The following is a 19935-nucleotide window of genomic DNA, read 5'->3' on the forward strand; positions in this document are numbered from 1 at the left end:
TAATTTCTTCCCTCCCTCCCCAGTGAAAGAGTCAAGTATGGCTGCTTGCTCTCTGCCTGGCAAGTGAGCAGGTATCGCAACATTAAGCAGCAACAGCTAATGATAATAGCAGTGAAGAGTTAGACTCAGTGAAGGAGGTGACCCATGGAGAATGTATTGCCTGAGAGCCCTCCAAAGCCTCACCAGAGAAATTTATGAGACAAGAAGTTGCATTTGTAAACGTGGACACTCAAAGAAGAAATAAGACGGGGTGGGGAATTTGTGTCCCTCCAGATGTTCTTGGACTCCAGCTCCCATCTGCCTCAATCAGCATGGACAATGGAGAGGGATGATTGGAGTTCTTGACAAACAGCTTCTGATGGGCCTCTTCCCACAGCCCTGAAGTAAACTCATGCCCACAGAAGCTAGTGCCTCTTTTTTAAAAAGTTTAAGCATTCTGAGTCTGTGCTGGTACATGGGCATATTAAAAGGCAACTCTTAAAAACACAAAGCCAAAAGATGACACTAATGTTAGCATTTATCTGTGAAAAGCTCCATGCTGCCCTTTCTTCACCAATGACTTCTGACTCCAAACTGTCAAGTATGTAGTGCTTTGAACTTTACAATGCAAAGATCCTTAAGATCAACAGGAAAATCCTATCGTGAACCACCTTCCACTCCAAGCATCCACGAAATTTAATCCTACGCCTTTGGGAATTTAGGTAACTTTGCTTCCACAAAGCTTTCTCAGGGCTTCCTTCATCTTGTCATTTCTCAGAGTGTAGATGAAGGGATTCAGCATGGGTGTAACCACTGTATACATGATGGCAGCCAGTGTGTCCTTCTCGGCTGAGAAGCTGGATGAGGGCTGGAAGTAGACCCAGATGACAGTGCCACCACCACAGGGTCACCACAGCCAGGTGGGACCCACAGGTGGAGAAGGCTTTCCACTTTCCTTCAGCTGATGGAATTTTCAACACAGCTATCAGGATGCATGCATAGGAGAGGGCAATGAACAACAGAACTCCACTGACCACCACAGCACCTTCTGTGTGAACTAGCAGGACGTTCAAGTCTGTGTTAGAACAAGAGATCTTGAGCAACGGGAAGATGTCACAGAAGAAGTGAAGCACCCAATTGGAGGCACAGAAGGAGAGGCTGGACATCAGGAAGGTGTGCAAGAGAGCATGGAGGTGAGAGACCAGCCAAGAGACAGCTACGAGGAGCAGGCAGACCCGGCTGCTCATGACTGTGGCATAATGCAGAGGCCGGCAGATGGCCACATAGCGGTCCAATGCCATGGATGCCAAGAGAAAGTTGTTGATCGTTCCAAAAGCAAGGAAAAAGTGCATCTGCGTGAAGCACCCACCATGTGAGATCTTCCTCACTCTGCAGAATGTGCCAGCCAACATCTTGGGCACAATGGTGGTTGTGAAATAGATGTCTGCCAGTGAGAGGTTGCTGAGGAAGAAGTACATGGGGATATGGAGGAGATGGTCATCCAGGCTTATAGCCAAGACAGTGGTAAGATTTCCAGTCATTGTGGTTATGTACATGATCAATAAGAGGGCAAATAATAGTCCATTCCAGTCCTGCTGGCTTGAGATGCCAAGGAGGATGAATTCAGAAGCAGTGGTCTTGTTGTCTTTCTTCATCTTTTGAGAACATCTGTAGGATGCAGAATAGATTACATTTAAGCCATTCTACCAAGATCAGCATAATTGCTGCAGCCTGTATAAGGGTTTTGATGCCACTTTGGCCATGTGTGGCCTGGGTGGGCAGCATATTTAAATTCAAGAGATGGCAATGCATAAATATAAATATAAATATAAATATAAATATAAATATAAATATAATAAATATAACTAATATAACTAATATAACTAATATAACTAATATAACTAATATAACTATAAATAAGTTGGTGTGCAAACATGAGCCTTGTGCTTGGCATGTAGACAGAAGATGCTGGCTGAAGTGGCATGGGAAAAAGAAAGGGGGCAGTTGGGCTGCTCGTTTTGACTAATAAGCAGGGTAAAGGCTGTCTAGAACACCAGAGCCATGGCAAAGAAAGATACAGAAGACAAGGAGAATTTTTGATCCAGTTCCTTCTGTTTAACTGCTCCTGCACTCTTTCTTAGGGACGTGGGTAGCGCTGTGGGTTAAACCACAGAGCCTAGGGCTTGCCGATCAGAAGGTCGGCGGTTGCAATCCCCATGACGGGGTGAGCTCCCGTTGTTCAGTCCCTGCTCCTGCCCACCTAGCAGTTCGAAAGCACGTCAAAGTGCAAGTAGATAAATAGGTACCCCTCCGGCGGGGTCCCTTTACCTTACACTCTTTCTTATTGGTTCTTTGGGATCTGGGATACAATTGTGATGTAGAAGTTAACTTATTATAATTGTGAAATGAAAACTATCTTGTATAATAAGAGATTTGTTGAAAAAATAGCTAGTTTTATTTCTGACTGGATGTTGGGGGAAAGGACGACTTTTCCTTAAACTACCTAGATTAATGTGTCTTGATTTAATGCACTACGTACTTATTTTTTTGTTTTGTATTCATGAGTGTGCATGTGCTTGTAATTTGAACTGTAGTATTGAGGGGAAAACATGAAATCTCACTTTCTCCCTCTCCATCCCACACCTCCATTAAGTCATCTCTGGACAATGTTCTTTTCTCTATGCTGGGAATGCAGGGAGTCTCTTGGAGAAGGACATGGCAGGTACTCCCTTCCCCACCAACTACCAGCAGGACAACCCTATGCTCACTTTGGGACAGTAGCTTGTCAAGCTAAAGAATCTCCACTGGTTAATAATAATAATAATAATAATAATAATAATAATATATTATTTATATCCCATCCATCTGGCTGGCTTTCCCCAGCCACTTTGGGCGGCTTCCAACAAAAGATTAAAATACAATAATTCATCAAATATTAAAAACTTCCCTAAACAGAGAACCCTCCTCCCAGTATAAATAGGCAGAGGGATTCACAGTCTGATGATCCCTGCAGCTATGGATCATACATTGGATTGTTGGCTGCAATGCTACCATGCAGCCAACTAAAAGTGAAGCACTCCAGGGATTTTTTCAGGTAGAACATTAAAGTCCTGTCTCCTAAATGTCTTTTTCCTGGTTTAAACTAATGTTTGGGAACCTGCTCCCTCCAAGCTTTGCTCATTCCCAGTCATCACAGCCAATGGGCAGGCATGATGTGAGCTGAAGTGCGACAATATTCAGAGGACTAGAGGTATCCTATCTATCCCTGCAGAAAAAGTCCTTACATCCAAAGCTTAGAATCATAGAATCATAGAGTTGGAAGAGACCACAAGGGCCATCAAGTCCAACCCCCTGCCAAGCAGGAAACACCATCAGAGCACTCCTGACATATGGTTGTCAAGCCTCTGCTTAAAGACCTCCAAAGAAGGAGACTCCACCACACTCCTTGGCAGCAAATTCCACTGTCGAACAGCTCTTACTGTCAGGAAGTTCTTCCTAATGTTTAGGTGGAATCTTCTTTCTTGTAGTTTGGATCCATTGCTCCGTGTCCACTTCTCTGGAGCAGCAGAAAACAGCCTTTCTCCCTCCTCTATGTGACATCCTTTTATTTATTTGAACATGGCTATCATATCACCCCTTAACCTCCTAAACATGCCCAGCTCCCTTAGCCGTTCCTCATAAGGCATCGTTTCCAGGCCTTTGACCATTTTGGTTGCCCTCCTCTGGACACGTTCCAGTTTGTCAGTGTCCTTCTTGAACTGTGGTGCCCAGAACTGGAAACAGTACTCCAGGTGAGGTCTGACCAGAGCAGAATACAGTGGCACTATTACTTCCCTTGATCTAGATGCTATACTCCTATTGATGCAGCCCAGAATTGCATTGGCTTTTTTAGCTGCCGTGTCACACTGTTGGCTCATGTCAAGTTTGTGGTCCACCAAGACTCCTACATCCTTTTCACATGTACTGCTCTCAAGCCAGGTGTCACCCATCTTGTATTTGTGCCTCTCATTTTTTTTGCCCAAGTGCAATACTTTACATTTCTTCCTATTAAAATTCATCTTGTTTGTTTTGGCCCAGTTCTCTAATCTGTCAAGGTCGTTTTGAAGTGTGATCCTGTCCTCTGGGGTGTTAGCCACCCCTCCCAGTTTGGTGTCATCTGCAAATTTGATCAGGATGCCCTTGAGGCCATCATCCAAGTCGTTGATAAAGATGTTGAATAAGACCGGGCCCAAGACAGAACCCTGTGGCACCCCACTAGTCACTCTTCTCCAGGATGAAGAGAAACCATTGATGAGCACCCTTTGGGTTCGGTCAGTCAGCCAGTTACAAATCCACTGAGTGGTAGCATAGTCAAGACCGCTTTTTACCAGCTTCTTTACAAGAATATCATGGGGCACCTTGTCAAATGCCTTGCTGAAATCAAGGTAGGCTACATCCACTGCGTTCCCTTCATCTACCAGGCTTGTAATTCTGTCAAAAAACGAGATCAGGTTAGTCTGACATGACTTATTTTTCAGAAATCCATGCTGACTATTGGTGATCACAGCATTCCTTTCTAGGTGCTCACAGACTGTTTGCTTAATGATCTGCTCCAGAATCTTCCCTGGTATTGATGTCAGACTGACTGGGCGGTAATTATTTGGGTCCTCTCTTTTCCCCTTTTTGAAAATAGGGACAACATTTGCCCTCCTCCAGTCTGCCGGGACTTCGCCTGTTCTCCAGGAATTCTCAAAGATGACTGCCAGTGGTTCTGAAATCACATCTGCCAGTTCTTTTAATACTCTTGGATGCAGTTCATCTGGCCCTGGAGACTTGAATACATCTAGACTAGCCAAGTATTCTTGTACTATCTCCTTAGTTATTCTGGGCTGTGTTTCCTCTGCTGAATCATTTGCTCCAAATTCTTCAGGTCGGGCATTGTTTTCTTTATCGGAGAAGACTGAGGCAAAGAAGGCATTGAGGAGTTCAGCCCTTTCTGTGTCCCCTGTTTGCATTTCACCATCTTCTCCTCTGAGTGACCCCACTGTTTCTTTGTTCTTCCTTTTGCTACGAACATACCCATAAAAGCTGGTCTCCTGCGAAGAGTCCTGGAGCCTCCTCTCTGCTTCCCCCATCGGCCCCCCTCTATCCCTGGTGTTGCGCTGATTTTCTTCCCCAGCCGGAGACCTGCCTCTCTCCCTGCTTGGCCCCTCTCCAGCATCGCTGTGGAGCCTTACCTCCTCCTCTAGTTCCGATGGCAGTTCCCTGACATCCATCTCCCCCCCAGAACCCCCTCCACCCCCGGCCCGACCTTTGGATCCAACTTCGTCCCGGAAGGACGCCGAGCTTTTATCTATAAAAAAAGGAAGGAATTGAAGCTGCTATAACCCCAAGAAACACAAGGCAAGTTCAACCCGATAATTATTCCAAGGGACTTTTGTTTTCTTTTCTTCTGCTTCGTTATACTGCCTAGCTACTTTATTGGTCACGCCGTGAGGCTGTTGAATGAGGGAGAAAGACCTAGTTGAATTTTAAACGAAACAAGGCACAGTGTGAAAGCTTAAGACCAGTAATATTTTCTAACATTTTAAATGACTGATACCTTACAAGCCCCGATGTAAATTGCTGGAGAAACTAACAAGTTGGAGAGGTTGGAGAGGTTTAGGAGGCAACTTCCACAAATCGGCACTTCTGCTACTGTTTACTCCAGCTTAGAACAAGAGATAAGCCGTCGTTAAGCAAGCACCCCCTACCATACACCCATATATACCCATATACCCACTATGGTCCTCACTAGGAAAAAATACAAGGACCAAGGAATTTTGCCTAATTCACCGCAGAGCCCGATGGAGCGACGAAGGAGACAAAGTAAAATTACCAGCTACTTTCCTCAAAAAGACTCGAGCAAGAGAACTCAGAATGAGAGTATCCTAGATGTTGCTATGCCTTTGCCACTCACAGTGTTGGATTGGTCAACACAGCTAAAGGATTTGCAAACAGACAACAAGAGGACAAACCACCCAACAAATCTGGCCCAAGAACTTGCCATAGCAGAGAATGCTACAAAGGTTAACACAGCCAACACACCTGATGCCAATCCTCATTTGTCACCGCTGGAACTTGGAGGTAATCTTTCAACCCATTGGCTGAAAGCCAATGACTGCGGAACAAAAATGTGGGGTGATTATCCTCAGGAGCAGATATACCAGATTTCTAAGGATCTCCTTAACGTTAAAAATTTCTTAGCGATAACAAACGGGCTGCTCCTGACCCTAGTGGATAATTTCAAACAACATGTGAGCGCTTCAGACCAGAATACAAATCCCCTAGCCAGCCCGGATCCACCTCTCCCCAGCAAACCCCGGAGGAAAAAAGCCAAGCCTAAGATGAAGAAAAGCAAAAACATGAAAAACCCAAGGCGGCTTAAGACAACTCACCGCACCTGTAAAAAATATTGGCAGAAGCTCTTTAACCTTCTTCCATCTCTTTCCACAAGTGGAACAAACAAATCCAACTCGAGTGCCATCAAAGAGACACGTAAAGTAGATACACCCATAAAAGAATCCAAATCAAGTTTTGAAGAATCAACACCGAGCTGGGACAAAGGAACTAATCCATCTGCAGTTATACCGCCCCAGAGTCCTCTTATGGCCAGCACAGAATCTGCAGACAGAGGTGAGCAGGCGACCCAAACTATTGAGGGGAACCACTCCTCCCAAGTTCGACAGATGTTGTGTCCCAAAAGAGAATGGAGTTTAGTCCTAATCCCACAAAAGCTTGTCTTTGCTAACTACCCTAAACCGCATAGATTTTATGCAGGGTTGGACCGTATAGACCACTTTTTGTCCATTATAAGTGGCATTCTACCGGGGGTAGTAAAAGCAATTGACATAGCCGCTATAGAGTATCTACATCAAGATGATTGCTCGGTACGAGCATTGATTACTTTTTTAGATCATAATCTGGCCAGTTTCATCTTTAGAGCTAAAAACCTATTCAAAAAAGAAAGAATAGTCCTATTAAGAATATTTGAAAATAGAGCACCTGCAACCTCTCTGATGGGGCCCAAGAGCATAGGAATGGAAGTTCACAAAGGGGAAAAAACCAACCACCAAAACCATCGAAATAGAAAGCATAAGCTCCAGCAGGATCATCCCCACCAAACAGCACCAAATGAAAAAAAGGAAGCCTCTCATCCAACTAGCGTCGGGCCTCTCACGTGGGATAGTGAGGACTCCGCTTGGGAAGAAGAACTTTCGCTGATAAAGCGATTTTGGTCACTGCATTCCCCAGCTCAAACTGAGATCCTGAAAAGACTTGATCTACTTCGAAGCAGACTAGAAAAAAAGGATGATCAAGGTGAGACAATGAAGGACCCTTATGTGCAACCCATATCTCCCAAATGTCTGGTGGATAAGAAGACAGTGGGAGGCACCTTTAAATGTGTAGACGTGGAATTACAATCTGAGCCCCCTGTGATGTACAATAAAGTAAGACCAAATCAAGGTGTGAAACCTCAAAGCTCCTGGCACAGCTATCTTAAATTGTCTCCGAGTGAATTAGCTTCCCCTTCAACTCCAAAAACTAGCCCCAAATCACCAAGAAAAGAGGACCACTACACTCTCTCCAAGCAGTCAGCCCCGAAAAGAGCCAACGGGTGTGTTTTTTTAGACACCAAAGAATTGCTGGACATGGTGGTGTCATAGATCCAGCTCCCCGAAGGGCCCGGGGCCTAAAAGTGCTGTCTTGGAACATCGCGGGTTGGCACGCCAAGAAAAATAACCAACAATTTTTGTGTTACCTTAAGCAATTTGACATCATCTTCTTTCAGGAGACATGGCAGAATGACCCTATATTTCTTAATGGGTATAACTGCCACTACCTGCCTGCCTCTCCATCTCTGAGGGGCGGCAGATCTAGTGGTGGCTTAGCTTGCTTCATTTCCACGGAGCTGGCGCATTCTCTAACAGCCCTACCTAGCTGCAATTCTGTAGCAACAGCCGCTCTACTTAGCTTCAAGAGAACTACTCTCTTGCTGGTCAATGTCTATATTCCCCCAGGCCAAAAAAACCCCGTTGTCAAGGCTACATGGGCTGAGCTAGAGGCGTTTTTAGAGCCTCTCGAATCTACTTACCCGTCTGCCCTGACCATTGTGTGCGGAGACTTCAACGCTCGCATAGGAACAGATGACAACAGTCTATACACTCATTTCAACCAATTTATGGACCCCGAAGAACTGACGGATATTGGCGCGACACGACTGTCCAAAGATAGCAGAAGTAATTTCTCAGGTCTCTGCTTGGTGCAGGCTGCCAGACGGAGGGAACTGCTGATATTAAACGGCAATATAGAGGGGGACCGCCCCGGGGAATATACCCATTTCTCCAAGGCTGGGGGAAGCGTTATAGATTATATCTTAATCTCAAGATTTGCTCACAGCTTTGTAAGGAAGTTCCAAGTGGGCCACAATATTCTGAGTGATCACCTGCCTCTAATTTTAGAGCTTGCAGGTCGGCCTTTTGACTATTCTATTGCCGAGCCACAATATATACCTTCTGCAAATTTGGTTATACCTGCCCCCAAAAGACTTAAATGGTCCCCAATACTGAATGAAAATCTAACCCTCCTTCTTCAGTCAGTGGAGTTAAAGCGTATTCGCTCCGCTATCGTATCAGGCAATTCAGTAGCTGCGATCATGGAACGCTTTAAATTACTTTTGGAAAGATTGAAACCCCATTTAACAACAGTGATACATTGCTCCGCTACAAAGAGGGCAAAGGACGGAGCTAGCTGGTTTGACCTGGAGTGCAGGCAAACAAGGAGACAAACGAGAACAGCCTACTGGAGATACAGGAAATCAGGGACTGCCCCCCTACTTAACGCTTATATTTATCTGAGACGGTCTTACAAACAATTACTAAGGAGAAAGAAATTGGAAGCTGAAAGAGCCGCTTGGCACAGTTTGGTTAAGGCATCGCACGAGAAAGATACTACTTGTTTTTGGCGAACCATATCTGGTCTACTGGACCAGGAGCGTACTAATTCCATCTGTACAGTGGAACCAATGGAGTGGTTGCGCCATTTTCAATCTTTGTTCTATGACCAGGAAGCCCAACATTACAAACTATGCATCCAATTGGAGGACCTACCTCATTGGCCACCAGTAACTGCGAAGGAAGTCGAGAATTTAATCGCACAACTAAAGAACAACAAGGCCCCAGGGAATGATTACATCCCTGCTGAACTTCTGAAGTCCAACATTGGCTGGTGGGCCCCCCTGCTGGCGTCTTTATTTTCTTGGATCGACTCAACGGGTTTACTCCCAGATGGTTGGTCTGAGGCAATAATTATCCCAATCTATAAAAAAGGACCCATGACAGACCCGGCAAGTTATAGACCAATCAGCCTTCTGCCTATACCGAGCAAACTATATGCCAAACATCTTTATACCAAGCTAACTAGCTGGCTGGAAACTGAAGCCATTCTAGCGGAAGAGCAAGCGGGTTTCAGGCAAGGCAGATCCACCATAGACCATTGCTTCATCTTAGCCTATCTAATTGACAAATATGCCAAAAAATCCCGTGGGGTGTTATATGCAGCCTTTATCGATCTAAAGGCTGCTTTCGATTCAATTCCACGTGTAAGACTCTGGGATAAATTGAGCACATCAAGTATAGACAAAAGACTATTATTTCTGATGAGCTGTTTGTATAAAGACACGGTGCTGCATGTAAGAACTTCGTTAAACGGCCATCTTATAGGACCAGTTTCTGTCAGTAAGGGGGTCAAGCAAGGTTGCATCCTGGCCCCAGCTCTATTCAACACCTACATCAACGATATGGTTAACTGTTTGTCATCTCCGGACTTCCACGCCCCCAAACTGGCTGACAAAGCAATATCAGTGCTTTTGTACGCTGACGATGCGATACTCCTATCCCGAACAAGAATAGGCTTAAATAGGCTCATAGGTGAATTCTCAGCATACTGTAGGAGAGAGCAACTTGCAATAAACTATCAGAAAACCAAAACTATGGTTTTTGCAAGGAAACACAGACAGTATAGCTGGAGGATGGATAACCAGACAATTGAACAAGTCAAAGCCTTCAAATATCTGGGTATCGTTTTCCAGTCGACTGGGTCCTGGGATGTCCATCAAAAATGTGCCAAAGAAAAAGCAGCTCAAAGTATCAAGATGCTGTCCCGCTTCTTCTACACGAAGGGGGGCAGATACATCCCAGCAGCCCTTGAAGTTTATCAAGCAAAACCTCTGGCGCAGTTACTGTATGGGGCCCAAATCTGGACGGGGAACCACTGCTCCAGTCTTGAGTCTGTCCAGTCTAAATTTCTAAGGCAGATTCTCGGTGTCCCCCCCTGTGTTCCCAACGCAGCATTAAGACTCGAGGCCTGCCTTCCATCTGTGGAAACTCGGACTTGGCAGAGAACATTCAACTATTGGCTTCGTCTTAATCTGAATCCACCTGGTCTACTGCCTTTAGTAATGCAAGACTCTCACAAAAGCAAGTGGTTCAAAACCGTGCATCAAAAACTCCTTACATGCGGTCTGCACTCACAGTCCCTATTATCAATGGGCCTCATCAAAGCAAAGAGTCTAATAGGCCAGCGCCTGAAAGACATCGAACGACAAAACAACCTGACCATCTTAAAGAAACTGTGCCCATGGTATACCTACTTTCCCCCTTCTCATTTTGACTCTCCAGCTTCATACTTGTCTAAACTAACCATCCCGAAATACAGACGTGCCTTTACATTGGCTAGATGGGATGTTCTTCCCTCTGCTGTACTCGAAGGTCGTTACCAAAAGACTCCATTTGAAAAACGACTCTGCCCATGTGGAGATGGTAACACGGAAACAGTGTCTCACGTCCTTCTTTCTTGCCCCCTCTACAAAGACCTAAGGAATGAGATTATTACTCCACTCATTCTCTCCAACCCCGGCCGTTCATCAGACATTACACTGTATTTTCTATTATCTGATACGGAAAGTCAGATAACAGAGAAGGTCGCGAGGTACATCGAGAGAGCTGCGAAATTGAGGGCCACCATCTGAGTGACAGACTTGTTCATCCGACGGACCATCTTTTGCCTGTTCTTTTCCTCCTTTTATCTCTATTTTTACTTTTAACTCTTGTACAGCTGTGGCCTGTTGGCTTTGCTAATAAAGTTTTGTTGTTGTTCTTCGTCCCTGTCCTCGGCCGACGATGCAGGGAATCCCCGGAAGGAGCTGTCGCCATCCTCAGAGCATTCAAAACCCGCTTCCCACCCGCTCTGATCTCTCCCCACGGGGTGGGCCTCCCAGTCTGCATCTTCCCTCTCTGACGCTTCTCCTCCCTCCTCTTCGGAGTCAGGAAAACCCTCAAAGTCCTCCTCCTCCTCGTCGGTGGTGCCAAATTGCTCCTCCCAGAATCTCGCTGGTGGTTTTGGTTTGTGTGGGAACCGACTGTGGAACTCTTCCACTAGATACCCGTCATTGATTGCCTCCGCGGGAACCCACGTGTCTTCTGACCAGGGTTCTTCCTCCCAAGCTACCAAGTACTCCACCTTGCGCCCTCGCCACCTGGAATTGAGTATTTCCGTGGCTTGGTTGTGGTGTTCCCTCTCCTCTACCTGCAGGTGTGTGGTGACTGCTCCCTCCCATCCCGGGAATTCCCATTCCTCCCTGTACGGAGAGAGTAGGGACCTATGGAACACCGGGTGTAACTTCATGCTGTCAGGCAGCTTGAGCCTGAATGCCACGGGGTTCACCTGCTGTGTTACCTCAAAAGGTCCCAGCTGCCTCGGCTGCAACTTCTTGCACCCTCCCTTAAAGGGTAACCCTCGGGTTGACAACCACACCCGGTCTCCCACCCGTATGGTCTCCCCTTCCCAACGGTGCTTGTCTGCCTGCCTCTTGTAAATTTCCTTGGCCCGCTCCAAATTCATCTGGAGTTGCTGGTGCAAGGCCTCCATTTCTTCCACAAACTGCTCTGCTGCAGGTACGCTCCACCCTTCCTCCCCCCTCCCCGGGAAGGCCCTGGGGTGACACCCATAATTGGCCATGAACGGGCTCATTCCCGTGGACACGTGTTCAGCGTTATTGTACGCAAATTCAGCCAGCGCTAGTTTCTCTACCCAATCGTTCTGTCTCTCGCTGACGTAGCAGCGTAGGTATTGCTGGAGTATACTGTTCGCTCGTTCCGCTTGCCCGTTGGTTTCCGGGTGTCTTGCCGTCGAGAAGCCCACCTCGACCTGCACCAAGCTCATGAGCTTCCTCCAGAACCTTGAAGTAAATTGTTTCCCGCGATCTGAGATGATCCTCGAGGGAGCCCCATGCAACCTGAAGATGTGATCCACAAACAATCTGGCCGTTTCCTCTGCCGTCACCACATGTGAGCAAGCTATGAAATGGCACATTTTTGTCAGTAGATCGACTACTACCATGACTGCTGTCTTCCCCCTTGATTTGGGCAAATCTGTCATAAAATCTATGGACACCACCTCCCAGGGTCTTCCCGGCATGGGTAAGGGTTCCAGTAACCCTGCAGGGGCCGCCCTCTCCCCCTTCGCCCTCTGGCAGCAGTTGCACCCCCATACGTACTCCCGTACATCTTCCCTTACCCTTGACAAGCAGCATGGTCTTGTGCTGACCAAAGTGCCCCGCTGTTTGGTTGTCGTGGAGTTGTTTGAGTACCCTTCCCCTCAAGGTCTCCCCCGGTACGTACAACGCTCCCTTATAGTACAGTACCCCTTCCTTTCCCTCAAACTCTCCATGGTTTTCCCTTCCTTCCCGTAGTTCCCTGATTTTAGTTTGGGCGAACTCATCGTCCCTGGTGAGACCGGCTAGTTCTCGTTTCCCAACCAACACTCCCCCCCACACCCATCTGTCCTCGGGGAACACGTCTCGGGCTTCCGGCGGTCCCTCTCCTTCCATGTACTCCGGCTTCCGGGAGAGAGCATCGGCTCTAACGTTCTCCTCTCCCGGCACATACCGGATCTCGAAGGAAAACTTGGAGAACTCTTGTGCCCATCGAATCTGTCTCTGGTTGAGTACTCGCGCAGTCCTCCAGTACTCCAAGTTCTTGTGATCTGTGCAAACCTGGATCTTGTGCCGCGCCCCTATTAACAGATGTCTCCATCGGCGAAACGCTGCATAGATAGCTAGCAGTTCGCGGTCGTACACCGTGTAGTTCTGCTCCGACTTGCTCAGCTTCCTCGAGAAAAAGGCGCACGGCCTCCAGTCTTGCTGGGTTCCTGGCTGCAAAAGTACGGCTCCTATGGCCCGGTCTGACGCGTTGGTCTCTAGCCTCATGGGCTTCTCCAGATCCACGTGCAGGAGCTGCTCTTCCGACGCGAACACTTTCTTCAGGCTTTCAAAGGATTGCTGGGCCCCTTCCGTCCAGACAAACTTCTTTTTGCTACTGAGACAATCTGTGATGGGTGCTGTTAAATGGGCGAAGTTCTTGATGAACTTCCTGTAGAAGTTGCTGAACCCTAGGAACCTCTGCACGTCCTTCCGGGTCTTGGGGGCCTTCCATTCCAGTACCGCCTGCACCTTGCTGGGGTCCATTGCTAGGCCCTTGTCTGACAACTTGTACCCCAGAAACTCGACCTCCCTTGCGTGAAATTGGCATTTTTCCAGCTTGACCCACAACTGGTGCTTCTGCAGTCTCTTTAGCACTTCCCTGACGTCTCTGACATGTCAGAATAGACTAATACGTCGTCCAAGAAGGCTACGCAGTTTTTGTTTTTGTTTTTTTTAAAAATAAATTTTTATTGGTTTTCCAACATAAATTAAACACATTACAATTCACAATACATAAACAAACAAACAAACATATAAATACGTATAATTTCATAACCTCTTTTTCATAAACCTTATTTCATCGACTTCCCCATGCCTCCCTTTTCTGCATCCCTATTTTAAAATTTTCTTCAGCAACCCCTCACTTCAATTAACTTATAACTCACTTTCTTTAATCCTTCTTCTCTTACCCAGTCATTTACAGCTGTAATTCTGTTTTTTTCATTACCCTTGACATCTTAGCACTCATTAATTTTATAACAGTTCTTAAGGTAAACTTTGTATTTCTTCCAATATTCTTCCACCGTCTCTTTTCCTTGGTCACGGATTCTGCCAGTCATCTCAGCCAGTCCCATGTAGTCTATCACCTTCGTCTGCCATTCTTCCAGGGCTACGCAGTTTTTGTACAGCAGGGACCCCAACACGTGGTGCATGAAAGCTTGAAAGCAGGCGGAGCCTGACTGTAATCCAAAGGGCATAACTAAGTACTCAAAGGCTCTCAGGGGGGTGAACATGGTGGTTTTCCATTCGTCCCCCTCCCTCATCCTGATCAAATTGTATGCTCCCCTGAGGTCCAGCTTGGTAAAAAATTTCCCCTGCCTCACCCGTGTTAAAATGTCGTCAATCCTGGGCATTGGGAAGGTCACGGGTTCTGACACCAGGTTGATGCCCCGGTAGTCCACAACGAGCCTGGGCTTATTAGTATCCTTTTTGTCCACAAAGAACACCGGGCTGCCCCCCACCGCCTTTGATTCCCTTATGAAACCTCTTTTCAGGTTCTTGTCAATAAATTCCCACAACTCCTGCATCTCCCTGTCCGACATGGCATACAGTTTACCCACCGGCAGCTGAGCCCCTGGGAGTAGAAGAAGAAGAAGAGTTTGGATTTGATATCCCGCCTTTCACTCCCCTTCAGGAGTCTCAAAGCGGCTAACAATCTCCTTTCCCTTCCTCCCCCACAACAAACACTCTGTGAGGTGAGTGGGGCTGAGAGACTTCAAAGAAGTGTGACTGGCCCAAGGTCACCCAGCAGCTGCATGTGGAGAAGCGGAGACGCGAACCCGGTTCCCCAGATTATGTGACTACCGCTCTTAACCACTACACCACTACACCATTTGGCAGTCAAAGGGCCTATGGAGGGGTAGTCTATCCGCCTCCTTCTCGCTGAAGACCTCCTGCAGGTCAGCATATTGGGGTGGCACCTTCCCTTTTGGCTCCACAGCCACTCCAGCCACCCTGGCCACTGTCATCCTTGGGGTTCCCCCCCCATACAGTGTTCCAAGCAGTAAGCTGACCCAAAGGTGACTGACCGCTGATGCCATGCCACTACTGGATCATGCAGTGCCAGCCAGCTCATTCCCAGTATTATTGGGGGTCCTGACAGTGTGGCTACGTGAAAGGCAATGGTCTCTGTGTGCCTGGAAACCCTCATTCTCATTGGCGGGGTCTGGTGCGTCACCTCCCCTCCCAGAAGTTCCCTGCCGTCGATGGTTGTCACTTGCAAGGGAAAATCCAGAGGCAGCAGGTGGAGTTGGTGTTCTAGAGTGAAGCTCTTGCTGAAGAAATTGCAGGAACTGCCTGAATCCAGCAGCCCCTTCACCTTGACTGGGTGCCCATTTGGGAGTTCTAGCACCACTTCTATGGCTATAGCTGCCCTGGGAGGGTCTATTGGTTGTTGGCTTGGCTGCTGCCCCCGCTGATTGGCAGCCAAGCTTGGCCGTTTCCCTGGGCCTGATCCGTTTCCCCCTTCCCCTCACAGCCAACAGCTCCCACCATCCCTTGCCAGGCCTTTCTTTGAGGGCAGACCCTGGCAAAATGTCCTGGCCGTTGGCAGAGGAAACACTTCTTGTGGGTTTTCCAATCCTTTCCCTCCCTCTTGCGCCCTTCAGTGGAGTTTGAAACCTCTCTCTCTCTCGCGCCATCTATTTCCATTGGCTCAGCCGGCTGGGAAGGCTGCCTCGGTATTTCAGGAATGCGGTAGTAATGGCAACGTTCCCCTCTCCCTTCGCTCTTCTCCTGAGCCCGCACTTCCTGTCTTACGCCTATCGCAAGCACAGCCTTGGTCAGCTGGTCCATCGACTGCGGGTGGGGCGCGCGGGAAAGCTCATCCTTGACCATTGGGGACAACCCCTCCTCAAACAACATCTGAATGGGTTCAGCGTCCAGATCTCACCCAAGCCGGTGGATTAACATTGCAAAGCGTGACCAGTACTCTCTAACAGATTGGCTCCCCTGCTTGCACCCCATCAATTGCCGTCGAACCACATTTTGCTCCACTTTGCTGGAATACATTGCATTCATTGCCTGAAAAAATTTCCTGACGTCTTTCAAGGCGGCATTTTGCTTTGCCATTAGGGGCCTGATCCATTCCCGTGCCCCATCCTCCAGATGCCCCACAATGTAGGCCACCCTCTCCCCATCATCCGCAAAGTCATCATGCTGCAGTTCCAAAGCGTACTCTATTTCCGTTCAGAACGCGTTGTAGTCCTGGGGCTTCCCCCCAAACTTGTGCACCAGTAAGGTACCTTCCTTGCGATGGGGGTGGGTCTGACCTTGGTATCCTGAGCCCTCCGTTCGTCCAGCCTCGCCGTCAGCAGAGCCACATGCTGTTCTAAATCTTGGTTCCTCTCCACCAGATTCTGCACTCCAGCTGCTTGCTCCGTGGCGCCGGCTTCTCCGGTTTGACTCTTTATGCTCCCCTGCCTGTCGCTGCGCACAAGCAACTTCAGGGACTGACGGATTGCTGTAATGGCTTTAGGGGTTGCTTATGTGTAAGTTACCGCCGCTCTGGGCTAGGTTGCCTGGTTAAACCATTTCTGTCTGGACAGCCATCCACTCCGTGGCTGTTCAGTCGCTAGCAGAATCCGTCAGTGGGCATTTCTTGAACCTCTTCCAGCAAAGAAGTTCTTTGACGCCAAGTCGCCGCCTACTTTCCCTGCGCGGAAGTCTTCTGCGCAGGGTGGGTGTGGGCAGCGGAGGACCTGTGCTCTCCTCGCTGGTCTCCTGCGAAGAGTCCTGGAGCCTCCTCTCTGCTTCCCCCATCAGCCCCCCTCTATCCCTGGTGTTGCGCTGATTTTCTTCCCCAGCCGGAGACCTGCCTCTCTCCCTGCTTGGCCCCTCTCCAGCATCGCTGTGGAGCCTTGCCTCCTCCTCTTGTTCCGATGGCAGTTCCCTGACAGATAATTTTACTATTTATACCCCACACATCTTACTAGGCTACCCCCATCACTCTGGGCAGCTTCTAACATATATAAAACCATAATACAACATTAAACAATACAAAAAGCTTCCCTATACAGGATTGCCTTCAGATGGGTCAGGGGTTGGATAACTCCATACCCTCCAACATTTATCCAATGCAAATAGGGATGTCCTAAGGAAAAGTGGGACATTTCAGGATCAAATCAGAAACCGGGACAGCTTCTCTAATTTAGGGATGTCCCTGGAAAATAGGGACACTTGGAGGCTCCGTGATAAACTACGGAGAACATTCATCAACACAAGGATTTCTCCTTGGGTATGGGAACTTTCACTTTCTCCTTCCCTGCACTCCCCTAAATCTGTTCTGGAGGTTCTGCCAACTCCATATCATAGTGTTAACAAACCAGAGTTCTCAGAATTCCTTGCAGGATGACATGACTCTTAAAGTGGTACAGGAATGCTTTGCCTGTATTATGTGGGTGTGAGCCTTGTTCCAAAAGGGGAAGATGAGATTTGTGTGATGCAGCAGGGGAACAGAGCTGCACCTTCTGTCCTTTTTTTCAGTTTGTGTAGCAAGGACTTGAGAGAGTTGTTCCCAAAGGGCTGGAGATCAGAGCCCATGGCCCCATACCCACCCAGCCCCTCCCTGATCTTGTCTGTGATCCTAGTTTTTATGAGTCTTACCCTCCATGCACCTAGAACCTCCAAGGCCTCTCCAGCCCTCTCTCTTCATTGCTGCTGTGCATGGCCTGCAAGACAGAGAAGGAGGAGTGTTCAATACACAAAGGTACAGCCTCCACTGACTAAAGTGTTTCTTGGATTTAAAAATGACCCTGAGAGGCACAAGTAGCATTCAAACGGTGCTTCTCAGGGCAACAGCTTCCAGGGGTAACTATGTTTACCTATTTCAGAAAAAAAGGGGGGCAACAAAAGTTTTGTGATGCCTTAAAGACAAAAAAATAATTGCATAGACTTTCATGATAAAAGTCCATTTCATCAGATAAAGTGGACTCCAGTGGTCCGTGAGCTTCATTCAGGTGATCTGCAACATGGCTCTAGATTTGTAATTGAAGATGGCAGACAGCACATACCCTTCATATTAAATGCTCAAATTGATTTTAAATTTTTATTGCGTTTGTTTCTTACATTATTTTTTATTGTATTACAATTGGAATTCATTTACAATGGTAGTAGGGATCATTAAGTGGTCTGCCAGGACCCTCAGCAATTTTCAAGTTGTTTGTGGTGGGAAAAAGTTTGGAAACCATTGCTCCAGTCCACAAATGTTTATGCTTTAATAAAACTGGTAGTCTTTAAAATAACGTAAGGCTCTTCTTTGCTTCCACAATGCTAACTGATGAGGAAAGAGCCATGTGTCGCCCACAAGCAACACCGCTGACTCACGGCCGGCCTGCTCATGAGGCCTGGTGAGGCGGTCGCCTAGGGCACCAGATCCAGGCTCCTCCGCCACAGCTCACTGCCGCTGCCTCCCTGCGCCCCTCCAGCTGTCGCCCATTATGGCCGCTGCCTCCATGCCTGTCATGGCATCTGCTGCAGCTGGTTCTCAAGGCTGCTTTGACTCAGGGCTGACCCCGCTGCACTCCAATAGTGAGAGGTGCTGCGTCCTCCATTTCTGACCCCTGAGGAATATCTTTCCATGCTTTGGGGTTCCGCTTTTGGTAAACAACAATAAAACAGACTATTTGTCTGAATATGAGTGACAGTGATGCAGGGTAGGGTGATTGCCAGATGATATTGAACCACACAATGGGAATGTTGTTGTTTTTATTAAATGAATGCATTATTAACAACACATGACTCCTTCCCTCCAGGCCACTCTGAGTGGTATACCATATTAGTATTATTACTTTGATTGTTAGTCAAAATGGGGAAATTTTTGTACCACCATCTATAGATGCCTGACATTCTAAGGTGTGGGAAATGACTTGTATGGTTAAGCTGGCAAGAATAAGAGGAGGCAAACCGAGTGAAGCTCTGGTCAGTTTCTTGGCTGTGCTGGCAGAGGCTGATAGGAGCTGGAGTCCAGGAACATCTGCAGGGTCACAGGCTGCCCAGCTATTTTCTAAGTAGGACTACAAGTAGGAATGGGGGATAAATTGGTTTGCATTTTGATGTGAATTAGAATAATAGAATCATAGAATTGTAGAGTTGTAGGGGACCCCAAGGGTCATCTAGTCCAACCCCCTGCAATGCAGGAAACTCAGCTAAAGTATCCATGACCGGTGGCTACCCAGCCTCTGTTTAAAAACCTCCAATAAAGGAGGGTCCACAACCTCCTGAAGGAGACAGTTCCACCGCCAAACAGCTCTTCCTGTCTGAAAGTTCTTCTTGATGGTTAGTCCTCTCATGACCCTCTTTCCCAGCCTAAACATACTCAGGTCCCTCAACCATTCCCCATATGCAAACAAATTGCAGATATCCTTCAAAATATCCACTTCTCATAATTTTGAGGTGCAGTTCTCCTATATACTGAAAACTGCCAGCACAAATGAGCATAATATTCAAATTGGGCACAGATATGTGTGTAAATTTTCATAAGAGCTTAAAAAATAAACCACAGAGTGATGTGGGAATGGGGCAATTTGAACTGGAATAACCAGGAACTAAGATAAAGCAAAATGGACAGATTCACCAAACTCTAGTCACAGGTGGCTTGCCTCATGAAATGAAGGTGTTTGCCCTCAATGGAGGAAGAAACTGAATTTAAGACTGGGATTACTTCTGAGTGAAATAACAGAGAAGTACAAGAAAGTTGGTTTCCAGGTGGAAAAATCTAAATTAGAAACAGAATTGTTAGAATTCAAAACTAAGACTTTGTCAAAAATGTATAACTTGCTGTTGAAATGGAATACTCAGGATGAAACGGTTAAATCTGTAATGATTAAATGGGCTTCCGGGGCGGCGCGAACGGCAATGGCGGTCCCCTTTCATCTGTGAAGGGGAAGCTCCGCAGAAAC

At 47.3% G+C, this 19935-nt stretch overlaps 1 protein-coding gene across 1 annotated transcript; it reads right to left on the reverse strand.

Moving 5' to 3' along the window:
- Positions 1 to 697: 697 nt before the first annotated feature.
- LOC128405099 (olfactory receptor 1F1-like) lies at positions 698 to 1637 on the reverse strand. The gene is given in 2 exon segments (XM_053371314.1): positions 698 to 874; positions 876 to 1637. Coding segments are annotated over 2 exon segments (936 nt in total). The 5' UTR covers positions 1635 to 1637.
- Positions 1638 to 19935: the final 18298 nt, after the last annotated feature.

Source organism: Podarcis raffonei, chromosome 17 (assembly GCF_027172205.1).
Source record: "Podarcis raffonei isolate rPodRaf1 chromosome 17, rPodRaf1.pri, whole genome shotgun sequence".
Classification (NCBI taxonomy): domain Eukaryota; kingdom Metazoa; phylum Chordata; class Lepidosauria; order Squamata; family Lacertidae; genus Podarcis; species Podarcis raffonei.